General features: G+C 39.3%; 1 protein-coding gene across 3 annotated transcripts in view; it reads right to left on the reverse strand.

Annotated features, from left to right (window-relative positions):
- Positions 1–20,730, reverse strand: part of PDE7B (phosphodiesterase 7B) — a 314,573-nt gene that overhangs the window by 122,358 nt on the left and 171,485 nt on the right. Inside the window, exon 1 of one of the 3 annotated variants that reach the window (XM_036097469.2) lies at positions 20,039–20,548. The exons of the other annotated variants lie outside the window; for them this stretch is intronic. Coding sequence (XP_035953362.1) covers positions 20,039–20,276 — 238 coding nt within the window. The 5' untranslated portion in view covers positions 20,277–20,548. Of the gene's footprint in view, positions 1–20,038; positions 20,549–20,730 lie in introns of those variants that run through there. 3 annotated transcript variants of the gene reach the window in all.

Consider the following 20,730-nt stretch of genomic DNA (forward strand, 5'->3'; position numbering starts at 1 on the left):
TTATTCTTATTATTTTTAATTTTTTAAAAGAGTTTTGGTGAGATTTTATTGACACATAAAAATCGTATGTATTTAAGATGTACAACTGATGTTTGGATATATGTATATATACAATGGGAAATGATTATCACAGTCAAGAGAAATAACATATCCTTTTTCTCTGTGCAGTTACCACAGTGTGTGTGTGTTAAGATTTACGATCTGTTCTCTTAACAAATTACAAATATACAATACAACTGTTGTCGCCACACTGTACATGAGATCTTCACTATTTATCCTGCACAAATAACACTTTGACCGCTTGACCAACAGCACTCCATTTTCCTCTTCCCTCAGCCCTTGGCAACGAACATCTTACTCCATGCTTCTATGAATCTGACTGTTTTAGATTCCACATATAAGTGAGATCATGCAATATTTCTTTTTTGTGTCTCCCTTATTTCATTTGGCATACTGTCCTCCAGGTTGATTGATCCATGTTGCAAATGTCAGGCATTCTTTCTTTTTTTTTAAGGCCTGAATATTTCCATTTTATATATATATATATATATATATATATGCAATTTCCATCACATACATATAATTTCCATTATATGTGTTTTTTCATTTTTTGTATCTATCCATATCTACCTATGCTTCATTTTCTTTATCCATTCATCTGTCCAATGACATTTTAGTTTTTTTTTTTCATATCCAGTATGTGCTTCTTATCTAATTATTTTTTTAGCTCTAATCTGGGACAAGTCTCTTACACAACCTGAGCCTCAGTTTCCCATTTGTGAAGTGGAGTAATAATTCTGTATCTATCTACCTCACTGAGTTATTAAGAGGATTAAAGGAAGTAATATAAATGTGAAAGCTCCTTACATACTCTAAATTTTTATAATAAACTTGTTTTTATTACCACAACTTAGATTTTCTTATAATTTATACTTTTTTCCTGATTTCTTGCATCTCTTATTCTGCTAATAAGATGATTTTAGGTTCTTATTTACATGCTTCTTCTATAAAGCCAATATCTAAATATCTATTCTAATTTGGCTATTTACTTATAAATATGAATTTTAATATATTAAGTTTTCTTATAGCGGGCAGGAAAGAAGAGAGGGCATAGGAGACAGAGCAGTGGAGAAAACACAGAGAGAAAAATGACATAAATCAAATGCAAACCAAAGAATCAGTCCTTTCCTCCATCAAAGTCAGGGACAAGGTGAAGGTCTGGGATTGTGACCCAGATTTAGAAATAATCCTTATTCAGGAAAAAAAGCTCTGCAAATAGTGATTAGCTTAAAAAAAGAAGGGTATATTAGATATTTATTTTTATCAACTAGATTAAAAATAATTACCTGTTTTGATTCAGAGGTATTCTAACTTTTCAGCTAATATTTGACATCAGAATGCAGGGTTTTGGACTGTTAGCTAATTTTCCTGCTTGATTCTTTGATTCCAAACTGGATTGTAAATTTTGAAGAGGAGGGGATTGTAATTTGTATTTATTCATAAACCTCTCTAAGCTTGGCAGAGGTCTGAGTTCTAGTGGATGGAATGGTCAACTTATGGCAAACACTTTCTGGACAGTGATGTCTGATGTTCTTATTATCAGCATCACTATTTTCTTCATTAAAGTGTAGGATTATTAGCCTTTTGTATATGGAAGCAGTTCATTTATTTCAACTGTGAAGAGGTGAGAGATAAAATCTTGAATGCAAAATAGTCTTGAAAACTGAATGGCGTGACTTGGGGAGATTAATCAAGTGGACTTGAGGATCGTATTCAAACAGCCACTATGTTCTCGGAGTTTGCATAATTAAAACTGAGAAATTTATGCCCAGCGTCCAGGCTTTTCCTGCTCAAATGCAGCAAAGCCATCACCCGCTCTTGCCAAAGTTGTGATTCTGAGCTTAAATCAAACATGGGCTCTGTTTCAAGTGGCTGTGCCCTCCCAGGATGGCTCCATCATGACTCAGATCTGCACGGCTCGCACTGTGACTGGCTCTGGTAGAGAGAGAGGAAAGTTTACATCTGCATAGTGAGTAGGACGGTGTCTTTTGATTCTAGGTCCAGAGATTGATTAATTCTGTATAATTGCATTGGGGAACTACTGAGAGATTGGAGCCAAGGATGGAGTCTGCATTCATTCTTCTGCCTTCTCTCTGCCTCGGAAACAAGTCACTTTTAACTCGTACCCTGTAAAGTTGCTATTATACCACCCTTGGTCCGAAGCACAGGTCAGCTTGACATGTCAGCACCGCTCACGCTGAACAACTATGTGGAGTAGCTTGCTCATAATTCATGCATCTGAAAAGTAGATTGTGTGTATTTAGGTTGCTGATTTCCAATCTTATTTCTGATATTTTCATGGCAGAACCTAAATAAAGCCTTATGTTCTATTAGACTATTCCTTATATAAATCACTTTTCTTCTTTCAAATCAGTGTCCTGAAGGAATTCTTTTGAGGTCTAGTAACACATAAAGTAAATGGACATGGTATGGTATATCTTTTCTGGAATTCGTAAAATGCCACCTACCCCCCACCCACATTCCCTCCCTTACTTCTTTCCCAAATCCACATGTTGTTTAGCGTAAGAGGTCACCAACCAACACCTGAGTTGATAAGAGGTGAGGAACTTATAAGCCTCCTGAATCTACCAATATAATCTTGCTTATAACATTGGAATATCATATATGAGGACTGCTAATGGATAGTACATTCCAAAGTGGGATAATTTTGACTAGTTCTATTCCTTTAAAAGCAATTAACCAGATAGTCTTTTTCTTAATTCCTTTTGACTGTTATTTCTACCTTGCTGCTGAGTTCCCAGGAAATAGACCTTGGAGGTGAGATGGTCTTTGTTCAATGAACAGGCTGGTAGTTCTGAATAATTTCAGATTTCTTTGGACATTTTGGGACGAACAGATGTTATATGTTTTCAGGTTGTCCTTTGTCTCCAATCAAAGGTCTTCCAAACTTTGAAATCTCATGAGGAAATCTAATGGTTTTCTTAAACATAACAGAAGACATCAGCTCCTGCCAGTTTCATTAGGAAATAAGCTATTATGCTGATCTCCTTACAAAACCCCTGGTTTCTGAGAAGTTTCTCTCCCTGTGGTGCTTTGGAAAGGTCTGCCGCTTGTCAAGAGTGATCAATCTTGATTCCTAAAAAGCTGTGGCTGGAATTCTAATGGCAACATGTTATGAATTGGCTTTCTGCATTAAACAGTCTAAGCAAATATCATCCCAACAAAATGGAAATCTAGAGACTGGATTCAAATCACAAAACTCTTGGTGATTAACTAGGTTTTTGACATTAGGTGGCCATTCATACCACAAACAAATGACTTCTCAAAAATGAGAATACAAGCCTCTCGTATTTTAACTTATTTTAACAAAGGATTTAGTTAACAACTAATACTGGCAAATTCAACATCCTTTTAGAAATTACTTTTGCATGTACTTTGACTCAACCAAAACTTCAACTCTGCATCTCCAGCCCAAACCAATTTGAATATTTTGGCAATTGTATGATTAGAGGTATTAGGCTTTCACTGTATGTACTGATCTATAACGGGTGAAGGCTGGATTACAAATTAGAAGTAAAGAGTACTTTCAGGATTGTATCACTAGAATTGCAAATATAAATAAGTCAAAATTCTGTTCTGACTTTTCTTCTCACTTTATTTATGACTCAGAGTATGAACCTTGGATGAGGGAATGTGAATTGAATAAGTGCTCCCTGCTATTCAAGGATAAGCTAAAAAGGCAACTTAATATTTTTGGGTAATATTAGAAATAAGAAAAGTGTGGGATAATAATCATTAGCACTAGCAGCATGCTAGGTGGATTATCTGACTTAATCCTCAAAGCAGTACCGCAACGCAGTTTCCATCATTATTTCCATATTACAGATGAGAAAAGTGAGGTCCAAAGAGTTAAGTAAAGATGCAAAGTCTGACTCTAGAGCCTGTCATTTAACCATGATAATTCTGAATTAAAGAGAAGTATCTCCAGTGATAGGTCTAAAGGGGGAGGGGTGTAGGAAAGCAGGTGGTTATTAATTTTTCATAAGCTCTAAAAAAACCCATAAATCAGAAGCACAAAATTTATAAAAATGGGTACAATATTTCCAAAAGATCTGAGAATTGAAGACTTCCTGAGAAGTGCAGTTCTTTATATCCTTTAACTTTTCAGCTTTGCAGGGCAACAACAAATAACAACGACCTTAGAAAGAACTCAGTAAAATCTAGAGTGGCCCCGGAAGCCTTTAAAGCACATGAACCTGATTCAAAGTAATTTTACAGTAGCCCGTATACAGCAAGTTTGTGTTCACATGCCTCTTAATTCATGCTTGGTTTCCAATGAAAGGACAAGGTTATTCAACTTGGGTAGTGTGACCAAGACAGATAATATAAATGTATAGCAACTCTTGATAGTTCAACACTCACCGTGACCTTGGTGAGCCGTCAGGAAGAGCAGCTCGGCTCTAAAGCTAGAAGATACAGTATGCAACAAGTCTTCCTAGTACGTCCAGACACCTCCTCTTTCGACTCTCTGGCCTTATCTGGCTCAGGCGTCCTCTTCCCTTTCTACACTCCATTGTTCTTTGTAGAAAGCAGTGTTACTCTGCCCAGTTGTGCCTCCTCTCATCTTTTAGTCTTCCACTCTTTTCCTTACTTCTTTTGCAAGATCATTGTCCGTGTATGATACTCAGACGAAGCAAGGGCCTGTTTTCTTTCTGACATTAATCTGCTTCCTTTAGCGCCTTCCCTGCCCCAGCAACCCTCCTTGGTAAGTTTATTAGGAAGCTGTCTCGGAGAAGATGTCCGATTGCAGCTCTCAATATGCATAATACCCAGCTTCTCATTGCTTTTGTACTAAATAGGAAGAAATCTACTTGTTTTCATACTTACTGGGTTTTCTTAAATATTTATCTTTTAATCTAAACACATACATTCTTCCCAATTTTCTGACTCCTTGGGAAATATTATAGAGGGTTTTCACTGAACAGAATGTTAGGCAGAATGTGGGAGATTGGTTCAAATAAAATGAAAATATGTTCAGATATTATTTATTCTTAACATTTAATTAACATGTATTTTTTGAGTGCCTACATGTGTTCATACACTGAGGGAACATGGATGAAGTAAAGGGCTTAGCTGTATTACTCAAGATAGAGTAGCAGGTAAAAACAAACAAACAAAAACCAGGAAAAGCCCTATAAGCTAATTGGGACACTTGTCAATGTGTATTTAATTAGAACCAAACATCTGGCACAATCAAGGGCAAATATAAAAATATTTCTACCATCTAAGAGGAAGCATTTGTTTAATTTTTCTCTTCCCATTTTAAAGATTATAAGAGTACGTATGCCCATTATGAAATTAGTAGAACTGCATGAGCTCCATGTTCTGGAGGCCTGTGACCTTTCTACATTCACAAGAGCTGAACTCTGCTGAGGCTTGCAGTTCCCTCACGAGGCTAGACTCTTCTGTCCTCACTCCCTGAGACTGTCTACATGTTCTTGACTCCTCATTATGTAAGACCACTCTGAAACCACAACCTGGGGCCACCTCAACTTTGGCTCCCAATTGAATGGTCTCCATGGAACCATCTTGCACTGTCTGTAAAACTGTCCGTAGGTGGCACACCTCTTCATATCTGCTTAAAGTCCTTGGAAGGACACCTTTGATCGTTATTCCATGTCATACATATCATACCATCATCCTCCATTATAAATATCATCATCATTATCATGAACATGATAAGAGAGCCCTATTTACACACCCAAAGCTGGGGAAAAATGGTTTTCTTCTCAGGGAATTTTCCTGGAGATCATGAGTGCTATAATTTCTTCCCCACTTTGCCCTGTCTGCTAGGAAATTTAGATCTCAGTTTGGCTCAATTACTTTATGTAATTATTCTCCCTCCCTCCTACTTTACTATGCAGTTTTTGTCTTTCATCTTGACAGAATGGCTTTATGTCTTTATGTTCTTATGTTTTATTATGACTTTTTTTATAGGCATACAAATCTTTTTGGAAACAGGTAGATGCTGTATAAATAAGTTCTTACCCTTAAAGTTTTTCTTTTTTTAAAATTTACATGTAATGTAATATTGATTTAATCTCTTCCATCATCCTCTGAACAGCCTGTCCATGTGCCTCTGCTTATTATCTAATGGTCAAATTCTATAGTTCTGATTCTGAAGTTATGAAACCTTCTCAGAGGGCAGTGTATGCCCCATGTCATTTATATCTAGCCAACCCAGACATATTTTGTTATGATGGGCAATGGAGGTGGTGGTGGCCAAGGAAAGTTGATAATAATGACAGTTGGGGTTACTGACTACTTTAGCATATTCTAGAGATGGTAATGTAGCCCTTAGCACATTCTCAGTGACAAATCGTAACTATCACTTAGTTGTCAAGATTGGCAAAGTTAAACTCTAGGAAGCAAACTCCTTTGGAGATAAGCCAGAGTTAGTTTTCTCGTGTCTTATCAACGGTCAGCTTCATCCAGAGTTTATCATGCACGAAGCCAGCTGAACTTGCTCTAAGACCAATTTAGAAGCTCTGTGTAATGTCTCCGAATACCTTAATGTTGACACTAAATTCATAATTCACAATTTCAGGATATGCTTCTTGTGGGGAAGAGAGAAGGGCAGGGGCAAAACAACAATGTACAAGTTCAAAGGGGCTGAAGATGCACTTCGGGTATTTGGATTGGCACTCCGGAGCTCGCGGATGCTTGTGATTGCTTATCTGACTTATCTAAACTGCTGACGTCAAAAGAATTAGGCTAGAAATCTTATGATTACAGCTTTTCTTGTGATCTTTTCTGGTATTTCCTGTTTCCTGTCAAGCCAAATATACTTCGAGAGAGGGTTATTTTATGGCATTTCACCGTTTCTGCCTCAGCTAGAGCCAGAGGTACGGGAGGCATGAAGTAAAAATAATTAAGAACAACATCAGAAAGCTCCATTGGCCCCCAGTACCCCCACCCCTTCACAGTCACTGATGTTTCTTTCCAACATCAAAAAACGTTTCTGTAATGGTTCAGGGTAGGGTCTTATTTTTAATGGAACAAGTTTATTGTTCATTAAAAAGAAGAAGCCACTTCAATTGTACTTCTCACTATTACCTTACTTGGGTGGTAATAAGCAGGCAGCCTGTGAACCGCATAATGCAGGCAGCAAAGAAGGCTTTTGAGTGGAGGGGATGTAGTTTCAGAGCAAAAAGGAGAAAAACTGGCCACCAACGGTTATGCTTTTCTTTTAGGAATACAAACACCTTACAGAAACAGGAAAGAAAAAAAAAGTGGCTGGGGATGAGTTTTATAAAATCTTGCCTAAATGTTGCCAAATCTTCAACGTGCTTTCTGAGCTCAGCACTATATTTGCAAAGAGAGCCCGAGAGGTTGAGGGGTTCATCCTCGGTGGTTTATGGGCAAGTGTACCACAGACCTAAGCTTTCAACAGTCACAAGCACCAGCCCTGTCTGGCCCACCCTCCTGAAACTCTACCTCCAGACAACAATGCAGAAAGAAACAGAACTATTATATAGGATGACAGTAACATTGCATTTCATTTCTGATGCTTATAGCAGCTACCATCTCTATTTATCTCCCATATAACTCTCCCTAACCTCACAGTCCTGTTTAAATTCTTACATCTGGTATTCTTTTCTGGTGAATGGCTACCCATTTAGTACATTGCAGGCACTCTTGATGGGGAAATTCACAGAGAGGGCTTGGGGCTTGTCCAGAACAATCTATAATCTAAGTTTGGGAACAAGAAAAATACGTGTATACACATACATGTATGCATTTAGGGGTACACGTATACTTCTTGCTTGTGTAAGGTGGACACCGCACGTATAAGGCAAGCACAGAGATGCTAGTGCTTGGGAGTGAAAAGGACAGAAAATGAGATTTAGAGAGTTTGTCATGTAGAGAGGCATTTTTGGAGTTTGACCACGACAGGCAGCATGACTGAATCAACAGCACGGCAGCATCGAGGGACCTAGAATTGGCTCCAAGTATGTTGTGTAACCTATGTGGGTCTCAGTTTTCTCATCTAAAAAATGCAGTGGTTTAACTAGATGATCTTACAGGCACTTTCCATTATAAAATATAAAGACTTCTCCACTCTTCCACTTAACATTTTTCAATGGTTCTACAAAAGTTAAGGGTTCTTGTCCATATACAACCAGTCCCATTACTTCTCTGTTTCCCACTATTTTTTACTCCAAACATCCAAGCTAACTTGACTAATCTCCATTTCTCAATAATTTCTTTTGCTTTTCTGCCTTTGTACCCACATTCATGTTAATTCCTTCACCAGGAAGGTCACTTTGTCATATCCCGTTGAGATCTTTTTTTTTTTTTTTAAAGATTTTATTTATTTATTTGAGAGAGAGAGAATGAGAGAGAGAGAGCCCATGAGAGTGGGGGAGGGTCAGAAGGAGAAGCAGACTCCCCGCCAAGCAGGGAGCCCGATGCGGGACTCGATCCAGGGACTCCAGATCATGACCTGAGCTGAAGGCAGTCGCCCAACCAACTGAGCCACCCAGGCGCCCCTATCCCATTGAGATCTTAATGGTCTTAAAGACATAGTTGTCATGACCAGTCACACTAAGCTTTCCTGGGTTCCCCTAGAGAGGGGTGAGTTAACAATGAGTCCTCATGGGATATCTACCACACTTGGTTTTGTTTGTTTTGAGAGGGGGGCATTAGGGGGGTGTTTGGGGGGAAGAGGCAGAGGGAGAGGGTAGGAGAGAGAGAATCTTAAGCAGGCTCCATGCCCAGCACAGAACCCAATGTGGGCTGTATCTCATGACCTTGAGATCATGACCTGAGCTGAAACCAAAGGTCAGACACTTAACAGATTGAGCCACCCAGGCACCCCACACACGTGGTTTGTATTTGAGTATGTAGTTTTATCTAACTCACTACATTATAAACTATAAACTCACTATTACAAAAACTGTGTTTTTCTTAGGCATTTTCTCTTCCATCCTGTGGCACCTAACCTTGAAATAATTGCTTGAAAAACATGGCAACCTGAAGACAGGAAGAAATATGACTTGGCAAAGTAGGAGGGATAGACTGTTTTGAAACTGTGAGGATAAGTTGTGTCAGGTCTGAATCTGGGGAAATGATGAGCATGGATGGAATGAGAAGTCTGGATGGAAGAACATGAGGAATATAAATCCTTCAGGACAGGCTGGTATCAAGTGTTTAAAGGACTTTGACTTGATGATTTATATATCATTTCTTGTGGTTCTGTATAAAATACTACAGCACTTGGGAAAGTTGGTTTGTAAGTTAAAGGGAAAGTATTCATCATTTCAAAATTCTTGATATTTACTAAATATGGTCAATGAACACCAAATGGATGGTTAGAAATTCATTAGTATCCTTACTCCACCTTTAGGGCAATCCTTCTAAAATGTAACATTTATCATGTCACTTCCCACTAAAATTATTGGAAGCCTTCTCATTACCTGGAGGAAATACTCCTTAGAAAGGCAGATGAGGCTCTGCGTGATCTGACCCCCAGACTACCTCTCTAGTCTCATCTCTAGCCCTCCTCCTGATATACTTCCTATCTTAGGACTTGGCATTCCCTAGAATTTCTTGCATTTGGTCCCACTGTTTCTTTTTCCTGCAATGTCCTCTATCTCTTTTTCATTTGGAGAAATCTAACTTACTTTGAATGGTACCTCAAAAATCACCTCCTCTCTGAAAACTCTTTAACACCCATCATACACACAGAATTAATCACTCTCTTGGGTGTTGGCATAGACTTTGTGTGTTCCTCTAGTGTAGCATATGTCATTTGCCTAGCTCACTCGCTCGCTCACTCATTTGCTCTATCATCTGTCTATCTATCATCTATCTATCTATCTTTCTTTCTTTCTTTATTTCTATCATCTATCTGTTATTATCTATCTATCTATCTATCTATCTATCTATCTATCTATCTATCTATCTATCATCTATCATCTATCTATCCATCAATCATCTATCCATCTATCCATCCATCCATCCATCCATCCATCTACCTCAACTTTCCTGGTTCTTATTTTCTAAGGAATCAAGACAGTATCTGGCCCATGATAATCAATAAATAAACTTGGTTAAATAAGCAGTCTTTGTCTTTTCTCAATGTTCTGACAGAGTATTAGTTCTACTGTATCTTGAGACATATGTCTTCTGCCTTGATATCAGTGAGTTGTTTATATGTCTGTCTCTTCTAACAGGTCATAACCTCTATTCCTTCTGCTTTCCTCCCAGGCACATAGCACAATGCTATGCACTGAGTTGACACTCAAAACATAATTCTTCAACTGAATTGCTTTGCAAGAAAAACCTAGAAATTTGAATTATTTCCCTTTCTGAATATCTTGAATAAATAACCAGTAAATGTAGGCCTCAGTTTCTTCTATTTCTAAGTTGGGAATAGTTCTTTTTCAATTGATACTTACTGTGTAGTAGAAGATGCTAAATATTTGTATGTGACATTAAAACATTTTCCATTCTCTGACCTCCTAGAGTGTTTCTAATTATTTTTGGAAGGTTGAGACATTCAAAAAATTTTTTCAAAACAAAAACTTTTTAGTTCAATTTTGTCTATTCACGTTCTACAATGTATTTATCAGCAAATCAAACAATATGACATTTAGGACTAAAGAGGGTAGAAATTGCTTTGGAGTTTTTGAAATCTGGCGAATTCATAATTCTTGATTTTATATATCAATTTAATTGACAAGGAAATATTTTCTTCTGTTTTACTGTAGAATTAGGGATTGAGCCAAGAAAAGCACTATGTAACTCAACTAATATTCAAAGGAGAAAGTGAGGGCAAAAAGATAGATAGGTGTACCTAATCCTCGAATGAGTTAGAGAGAGAAGGACAGGGAGGGAGGCAGCAGTTTCTTCACATCAGCTACCATGGAAGATGTAATAATGATTCCTGTTACAATGCTAGAAGAAACCAGTGATCCCTGTTACAGTGCTGGCAGCCTTACTGTTCATCACTCTCACTTTTCCTGGTGTCTCCCACCCCTTTTTCTAGGAGACAGTGTGCACAGAAAGGAGAATCACCTTCAGAAATTTCCAATGAGCACATTCAAGCAATGAGAATGCATCAGACTTGACCAGAGTACAATGCATGTATGTTTATGATGACAATTTCAATATGTAATAGATATAAAACCTCAGCTTTTGATGTGGAAACCAACCAGCAAGGTGTGCACACATCATGTTCCATGCATTACAGTCATTCAGTTGAACTTTTCAGTGTCAAAGTCCTGAGATGGTTGCTGAAATGTATGTGTATATTTTAGCAGAAAGAGAGAAAGGTAATAGGGTAGAATAATTGGGTTCAGCATATGTATAGGAATGTAACTAAAATAAATAATACTGAGCCATGCAATACTCAAGTACAGGGCCCAGCACAGTAGCTCAATCAGTGTGTAATGGAGATAATATTTTTTGAAGAGGGTGCCAATATTCATCATTTGACCTTCAGAGTGAGGGTTTTTTATTCGTTTGCTTTACTTTGTTGTTGTTGTTGTTGTTGTTTTGGTTTGTTTGTTGAGTTTTGTGTGTGAGTTTGCAGCAGAACAATACACTTGAAAACTGGTCTTTGTGGAAAGATAAAGGGACTCTCTACATTCTTTCATTAGATCCCATTAACATTGAGAGTTAGGCCGGCAGGTATGATTTCTTGCCCCTTCCGCATTGAGACTTTCTACTGGGAAGGGGAGTATGACACAAGGTAAGGCCATCTACACCTGACACCCTGGATAATTGTAAGGAAGAGAGTCAGAGGCAGAACCCAGTGGCCAGATGAACTTGCCTTGGCTCCCCCATCTCAGGCTGGCATTTTGCACTGTGTGCAGCAGGCACATTCAGGTAGGTGTGTGGAAATCCAAGGCACATGTTCACCCAGAACCACCTTGGAGAGGAGCAAGTGAGCGGGGGGGAGTATTTATCCAAAAGAAGTAATTTAATCTGGAAAAGATTGACCTCTGCCATGATAATTAGTAAGTATAAATTTTCTTATCCCATTAGGGTGGGCTAAAGAGGAAGTTTGGTTAGTTGGAGAGGAGAAACAGGCTATATTTTATTGCATATTTGAGTGTGGACATTTGAGATCTCTGTTACAATTGTTTTCAACAGTGACTGTTTCCTCTTCATTTTTATATGTGTTTTTGATTACACTTCTTATACTTGAATCTAGTTTCTTTGTAGTGACCTCACCTCACTTCCTTCCCCTTGGTATTCCACAGTTGGCTCCTTGCTTGTCCCTTTCTCTTCTCTTTCTAAATCATTTTCTTCAGCAAAATCTATCAACTTTTTTCAGTGAATTTTTGTCACAGATCCTCTAAACAAATATGCCTTTCAGTTCTCAGAAGTTCTCATCAAGGCTGTAGAGATTTGTGTGAGATATTTGGGTGCCATCCAAAAAGAGATGCAGAAGGAAGCAAGAAAAGAATCTTGTGCTTCGGCTTTAATTCTAGAAGTAAGGAACATCTGAGGATGCAATGGGAAAAGTTCAAATTATTGCATTATACGTGTCTTAATATCATTGGTTATTTAATTTTCTTTTTCAGTACCTTGACTAAAGATTTACATTTATTTCATTACATTTATTACATTTATCATTACATTCCTCACATTTATTTATATTTATCTCTCACCTTGATTTTATTTTACAATTTTCTGGCTTTTTACCTTTCGATTTCTACTACCAAGTACATGCAACTGCTACTTAATCTCTCTTGAAATTTGTCCTTTTCCCTCCAGGGATTTTATTTTTCTGCAGTAAGCCTGGCCCTTTGGACTCAGTTTAAGGACATACACGCTAAATCTTGTTTCGTCTTTGTCAACTATGCCTTCCGATTGCATACAAGGCCAACTTTTGAGTTTTATCTTGTTACTAATGATAAGGACCATAACCTACAGGCTCTTCTTTAGTACTCCCTTAGTGTGAGAGTTGAGAAAGTAACACAATGCTCAGAACAGGGGCTTGGTTTATAATTTGCCACATACCATTCATGCTGATTTTGTAGGTGAGAAGTACTCTGAGGGAAGGCTATCTAATAATGTTGCAGTTTGAGGAAATTTAAGACAAGTGTAAAGATACAAAGTTCTCCTCGTGGGTCCTCTCTTAGCATTTTAGACATTGAAGTCAATTCTGAAGAGAAATTTATGGAAAGGCAGAGAGAGATAAATGGAAAAAGAAAGGCTGTCTACACTGTGTACAGATCTAGGCTAGGGCATTGTATTAAATCACAAGTACTTTGAGCTTTGCTTACTCTTTTTGATATGGTGATACTGATAATTAAAGAGTGAGAAAAATCAGATTAGAAAAGAGCACACACTTCTTTATGTTGCTTCTGTGAGTTGAAAAAATAACTTGGAGCTTTTGGTCTTTTTACAATAAAGCTTCTAATGGTTTTCTTTTAGAAATTAGTCAGATGCAAAAGTCAATGTTTTGCTGTCCAGTTAACCAGGCTTGTTTAAAAAAAAAAAAAAGAAAGAAAAAGAAAAAAGAAACTGTTTCCAGGCAAAGAGCAGAGGACGTGGGAATAACATCCTCCATTCAGCTCCATCCCCTCTAAAGCTCATTTGTAGGACCGGGTAAACACACACCTTCCGTATTTTATTTTTGAAATTACATTGGGGAATATACAGACTGTTATCTGTAAAAAAAAAAAAAAAAAAAAGCAACCTTTGAAAATTTAATTGATATAAAATGTTCCAAAATGGATGAACAGAGTAATTATTTTAAAAGTATATAAAAGCATTCATAATTTGTATGCATTTGCTCTAAAATTTTATAATTATCAGTACATTTCAACTTCTCTGTATGAAGAGAGAACTGTCTCATATTAGTTTTGCACATACTTTATACCTTTTTAATAGTTCTGAAATTTACTCTTGTGTATTCTTTTCTTTTACTTCAAAAGCTATAATGATTAATCCTGATCCTCTACTAGAATATAAATTTAAAAATGGTTCCATTAAAAGGAATAACTAAAATTCCTCTTTCTTGAGTAATCTGTGCCTAGAAAAAAATGTTCATTCACACATTTAATGGCAAATTGTAAGCTATTTTGTTCCTTCTGATAATTTCCCTTTTGTCACTTATCAAAGTGTATTGAGTGGCTGACATGTGAAAGATGCTAGGAAGAACACAAAGAAAATAGAATGTTCTCTAGGCTCTCAAAAAGCTGAAAATCCAGGAGGGAAGGAAGAACATGTACATTAATACAATAATTACAATAATTATAATACATTAATTATAACAAAGTGATTTGCTTACAAAATAAATACAGAGAAAGTTCTGTGAGACTTCAGAAGAGAAAGACACACTCTTCCTCAGTAACCTCAGGAAGGCTTTGTGCAGGGAGGGGCATATTAGTGGCGTCTTAAGGAATGGCAAAATTTGAGAACATGTAGGGAAGTCATTTTAGGCATTGGGAACAATGAACAGAAAGCAAGGGTGTAGCTGTGGGATGCTTGTCCTGTCTGGGTCGAATGTAAGTGCTTATGCTGCAACAATGACAAATAAGAAGGGAAAAAAGTGAGCTGATTCCAGCGTGTGGAGAGCTTTGAATGCAAGATAAAAGAATTTGGATTTTCTCTGCAGACAATGGAGAATCACTGAAGGAGTCCGAAGGAGGGCATATTCTGATTTTCCTTTTGATGTTATTGATCTAAATCACAGAGTGGAAAGATGAGGGGTAGAGAGAGTACTGGAGTCGGAAGCTATTGCGAGATGATAGACAAAACATGGTTTGGCCAAGGGCCATGGAGCTGAAGGGAAAGCAGGTGATGAGTTTGAGGTACTTATTGAGGAAATAGCAATAGTACCAATAGTTATAACAGTCAACATTTACTGAGAATGTAGTAGGGCTTAGGCTCTTTTTTAGGCACTTTTTTGGGCGGTGTTATCTCATTTAATCTTCACCTTTTGTGAAGGTGCTATCGTCATTCTCTTTTTATAGAAGACGAAACGGGGATACAGAGAGGTGAAATCATTTGCCCAGGTTCACACAGTTCAGTAACAGAGAGGTAGGACTTAAGAATGTGAAAATCTCAGCACTGCAACAATGCTCTGGTACTTTTAATCTATACTATGGACTTAGAACCAATTGGAACTGGACAGTTAGAGAGAACACTTTTGAACCTGGGTTTCTGCAGGGGTCAGATCATTTATGAAAACAAGGAAGTCAGGGGAAGGACTAGATTTAGTGAAGGTTTCAGTTTTCAGTCAATTTTACATTCACATTTAAAAACAGATTAAAGTGTCAATGATTATTATCCAGTATAGCTACAGATTGAGTGCAGGCTAATGTCTACAGAAAGTAGTTTTAGAAGAATGTTATGAATTAATGTCAAGTTATCTAATATTAAGACTCACTGAGATTCTTTGATCAAAGCAATTTGTCCTGCTTTGAATGAATCATTAATATTGATGAGTGTTTGAAACTGTGTTTGAATTTTTACAAATGTTTCTGAATTTCGCCAGTTTTATAGGCAATATTTTGAGTTGACAGAAAGGTTTAAACTAATGAAGGCTTGCTTTCACACTGAAGTTGGAGATAGAATTCCAATTCACTAATTTGTAATTGGTCTTCTCTCGGTAAGCATTTGATTCCTCCCGGAGTCCCTGGTGCCTAGCACAGTCCCTAGTATACACTAAGCATCCAATAAGTGTTTCTTGAATTAAAAAACTAGGAATATTCAATCTTCAATATATTTAATTTATATTATGCTTGATACTTGAGATATTTTAAAATAGCACTTTGAATGTCAGTTTGAATTGTAGAGTTCTGGAATCAGAAAATCCATTGGAGATTTTTCTCCTCTGAAGTGGTTTGATTTTTAGAGCTAAGTATAAAGCAAATTTCTGATATTTTATTCTCCTGGAAAGGCTGGACAAGTTATAATGGCTATCGGGAAAATGAAATTTTTTTAGGGAGTTATGTGTTTTTAAATTTTCCTGAAGCCAAAGGCTATTGAAATGGGAAGAAGTTTAATAAATAAGTAAAATATAATGTAAAATTTAGACCAGAGACACCAAAAGAAAAGTAAGTTTCATGGCTACAGAGTTCGTAGTTATTTGGTTGAATTCCAAAATAAAATTATTTATTCAACTACGAATGCGTTCTGTTAGGGGATGTGTAGCCTTAGGTTGCTGCCTAGAATCACAATTAGACTAATATTTGCACTCACGGCATTTGAGAAACTGCTTATTTATTTCCTGTCCTCCTTCCCCTTCCCCAACCAGCCCCCACTCCCGGTCATGCTCCCACCACCATGCTTTAAAGCTTACTTTCTTTTGATAATAGATGGGGGATCTTCCCCTGGGTCTTTCTAGCACTTGAAGCGTGTATCTAAAACTAAAGCCCACAAAATAAGTAGAAAAAAGAAAAGGCACAATCGCCTGACTTATTTTGCATGTAATATAATTTTTTTCTGGTTTAACCAAGGTTTATACTATATCATGCGTTCCTTTGTTTGTCCCTCTATATATAATCAATAAAGTGATCTCTTGGTTTAAATTTAAATTACCCAGCACGTGGTTTGACTATGTCAGTTTTGTGGACTACAGTTTGGTGATGGAGATCCTGATCTGGTTCTAACACAGTATCAGTGTGTGACCCTGGACAAATTGTGTCGTCTCTAGTCCATTATTCACCTCTTTGGATTAACTAGATAATTAAGCCATCCTTTGTTTCATAAAGGGAAAATTATGTGAGTATTAAGAAAATTAAATAATTAGGTACAATTCAATGAACCAAGTTGATGCTCCAACTTTGGGCATGCTGATAACTTCCAGAGCTCTCTCCAGGGCAAACAGGGCCTTCACCAATGCCCAGAGGCACACATCCCGACATGTGCAGGTGATGAGCCCTACTTCCTCCTATCATCCCCCATTCCCTCCTCCAGCCTATTGCCATGATAGCCACTGTTAGTTTCCAGCCAGTGCCCATCTGAAGATGGCAGGAAGATGTTCACACATGTGACCGCTTCCCTAGTATGTCCTTGATCCTTTTAGGGGACCCTGTTCCCCTCTGTCTTCCATTATTCACAATTCAGTGAATGTCATCTTAAAACCTCTCATGAGTACATGTTTATGCATTTACTCTCCCATAAATTATTTTGCTCTCTCCCTTTATTACCTAAGCAAAAATCTCAGAACACTTTTCCATTTCACCAGTGAGAAACAAAGTTCCAATCTTGTCTAAGAAGTAGGAGTGAAAATAATCATGCCCCTCACTAAGGAAATTTAAGGTTACATTCAACTCATTAAGAAACAGTGACACCCATCTCTAAAGTCCTCAAGATGGTTGGTTCTATCTACAATTTCTCCAATTTCATGGTTTTAAAAAAGGTAAACCTATTTATCTGTTATCACAAGCAGTCAAGACATACATAGAATGCTATAATCTTTAGTTTCCCTGTGTGTAGTTATAGCATGGCAAACATACTGTGTGCTATAAATCTAACATCTGTACAGGTCAAGGTAGCAGAGAGGAAGAAATAAATGACTTTGGGGGACGATTCGGGAATGTGGGTGTGGAGATCAGGAAAGTCCTTACGAAGAAAGGGATGCTTGAGCTGGACTTTGTAGTTTGAGTAAAAAAGTTTTTAGTTGGCTAAGTCAAAGAAAGACATTCCAAGCATGAGGCAAGGCTCAGAGACAGGGCACCACTTGATGCATTTTGAGGAACAGGAAGTTGTTTAGCATTGTCAAAGTATGAATTGTTTGAGGGTTCTGGGGCAAGGGTCAGATTTAAGAGAGAGGGAGAGTGGGAGGGGGGGAAGAGAGAGAGAGAGAGATTACCATGTGTCTTGGTGTTTTTTTGACAAGCTCTCTACCATAAAACCCTGTACATTAACCGAACACAGTTTAAACCATCTCTTTCTAAAAATGAAAGCATGCCAGATTCTTGGAACTATTCTCTAAGTGTCCCCGAGGCCCTCGCCATCGTGCTGTTCTGGGTAGAATGGCACAGACCTCCTGACGCGAGGAGGAGCTGCATCATCAGGGACAAGAGGAGAGGAAGTAAGAGACAATTTGGAAAGTGAAGCAACTTGTCTTTGGGGCTGCATCATGTGGCCCATGCTGCCGCATATGTGGATGATAAGGTCTCATGCCCATGCCAGAAAGGGTGAGCCCCTCATCTCCTTGAGAATGCGAAGGCAGGGCAGGAAGAAGAGGAGGTAGACCACCTTGGAGGGGGTGTTGCAGCCGAGCCTGCCTTCCTGCAGGCACAACAAAGGGGACAGCAGACCAGGGAGCAGCCTGTCTGGGCACCAAAGTGACTGCTGAGAGATTCCACAGACAGTGAGGCAGTGGTCCGGGATCAATGAAGACGCCACTAGTCAAACTTTGTAACGTTCCGAAAAACATCCCTTTTAAGTGATAAAAAGTTGCAGGAGTTCTATTTTCTGTCTGTGGTATTGCTTTTTCAAGAATTAGACCCCCACTGACATATAATATAAATAATAACATAAACCTACCCTCACCACATGCTAACGTCTGTTGGATTAGGCAGTTTTTTCAAAGGCATAATTTGAGATATGCATTTTAATCATTTACTTTACTGAAACAATAGAGTGGTAACAGTTGAAGTGTCATAGTTAAGTTTTCTGTCCAGGTGGGTTTTTCCACTTTTCTAGTACTACTCACATGAAATACAGGATGGCTTTGGCATTACCTCATTTCTTCTGACCAAGACCCATTTCCCTGGACATCCATCTCCCACTTGCCACATAAACCTCAGTCTCATTGGTTTTCTTCTCATTCGTAAGTACTCATTGTTTACTAGACAGCAGCAGTATTTTTTTCCTTCCTTTCAAATCTTTTTTGTTGTTGTTCAGAACATTATTTTGTAATGATATTCTTTTTTAGATTATTAGGCAACTTAAAAAAGTTTCTGCATAAATTATTAAAAATAAAATGAGTCGCGTTTTGATTTCCTCATCTCTTCCCATGAGGAAGAGAGAGGTAATTTTTGGTCCATCTTTCCCATCTAGGCTCCCACCTCTCACCACCAATGGTATGTCAGGATTCCACTGCATAGGGCTAGCCAAGACTTCAAATGCATAAACACGCGCTCACATTTGTTCTTCTACAGTGAACCACCACTTTCTGAAATATCTACCAACACATTCCTAAAGCAAGAGAGCACCCTGTAGCCAGGTACACTTTCTTAGTTTCGGGTTTTATCAGAGCCTCTTGGGATCCTTCACAGGGACCCTAGGTGTCTCTGTGGTCACGGTGCTGGCTGTCAGAGACACAGCCAGGTTCTCCACAACTGTCCTAAACACAGTACATTCTTAGAACATGACCAAGTCCCTATGAGTCATCATTTCCACATTTGTGAGGGAGCTGAGTTTTCCTGCTATCACTTGGGGGGGGGGGGATCCGTATTATTGACCGTCATGTCCAAAAGGGAAACCGAGGCAAGGAAGTTGGCCAGCTCTCCCAGGATATATAAAGCTTCCAGGCATCTCGGTCCTGGGAACGCTACGCACACCGTAGCTCCATAGTTAAAAATTGGAAAATGTATTTTACTTTATAAAAGGCATGACAAAGAGCAGCCCAGGAGAATATTGTCTTGCAGAGAACTCTGACTTGTCAATAAGGAATTGCAGAGACAGGATGGCCAGTAAAGAGCATCCAATTCCACCTCTACCTTCTTTTTTGGGGGACTGAAGTTCAGGAAATTTCACTTGTTTAAGCCGCAGGGCATTCAAGTGTGAGCTGAGCCCAGAGCCCAGGTTACCTGATTCCCGGTCTACTAATGCTCCTCCTACCACATCCTTCTTAATTTTAAGATGCATTTCTACAATAAAGCAAACATGCCTTAATCACAGCCCTCGAACCCCGCGCTGCAGTCTGTCGTCCTTCCTTCTCCCGGCTTTCTGGCTTGGGCTCTGCAAGGAGGGGACCGACAGGCATCATCAGCCTTGGCCCCCTCGGTACCTTTCTCGCACCTCACTGTCCATTTACCTGCAAAGCTGTGGAGAGCATCTTCGTTCTCCAGAATGCCTCTCTGTTTGGTCGCCTGCAGCTCACTTTTGGATTTCCACACCAGCTTTACCATCCTGATCATCTCGGGCAAGTCCCAGGGCAGCGGCCCCTGCTGGCACCCCGGCCGGCCGCCCGCGGAGGAGGGCAGCACACCTTCTGGGGCCGTCCACCTCCTGCCTAGCTCTGCCGAGTGGAAGTAGCGCTCTAGGACGGGCATTCTGCCCCGGGCCCCCGCCGAGGAGCCGGCGCTGCTGCTGCCGGGGCCGCCGCGGCCGCCGCTGCTACCGGCGGGGACAGTCTTCCCAGGCAGGGGAAGGCGAAGCCCCGGGAAATCTCCTCCGGCTCCGGAAAGGCAAGCCTCCTCCAGCCTGGCACAGCCTCCCTGTCGCTCGGCCCCTCGCAAACGCGGCCAGCGCCGCGACTCGCTGGGCCAGGCTTCCCGCCGGTGCGAAGTGCTCCCGGGCGCCTGCCTTGGAGATGGAGCGCTCTCTCCCCCTGCTCTCTCGGGCACCGGCTGCGCGGCGCTTAATTAATCCCAGGCTGCAGCTGGGACGGCGGCAGGGGGACTGCCATCGAGGCCTTAGAGTTTGCCTCTCCTCCTCGGATGCCTGTGTCCGCAATTCTCCTTCGGTGCTCGTCAAAGTTTGTCAAGTGGCTTGTTCAGCCGCTAA

Source organism: Halichoerus grypus, chromosome 9 (assembly GCF_964656455.1).
Source record: "Halichoerus grypus chromosome 9, mHalGry1.hap1.1, whole genome shotgun sequence".
Classification (NCBI taxonomy): Eukaryota; Metazoa; Chordata; class Mammalia; order Carnivora; family Phocidae; genus Halichoerus; species Halichoerus grypus.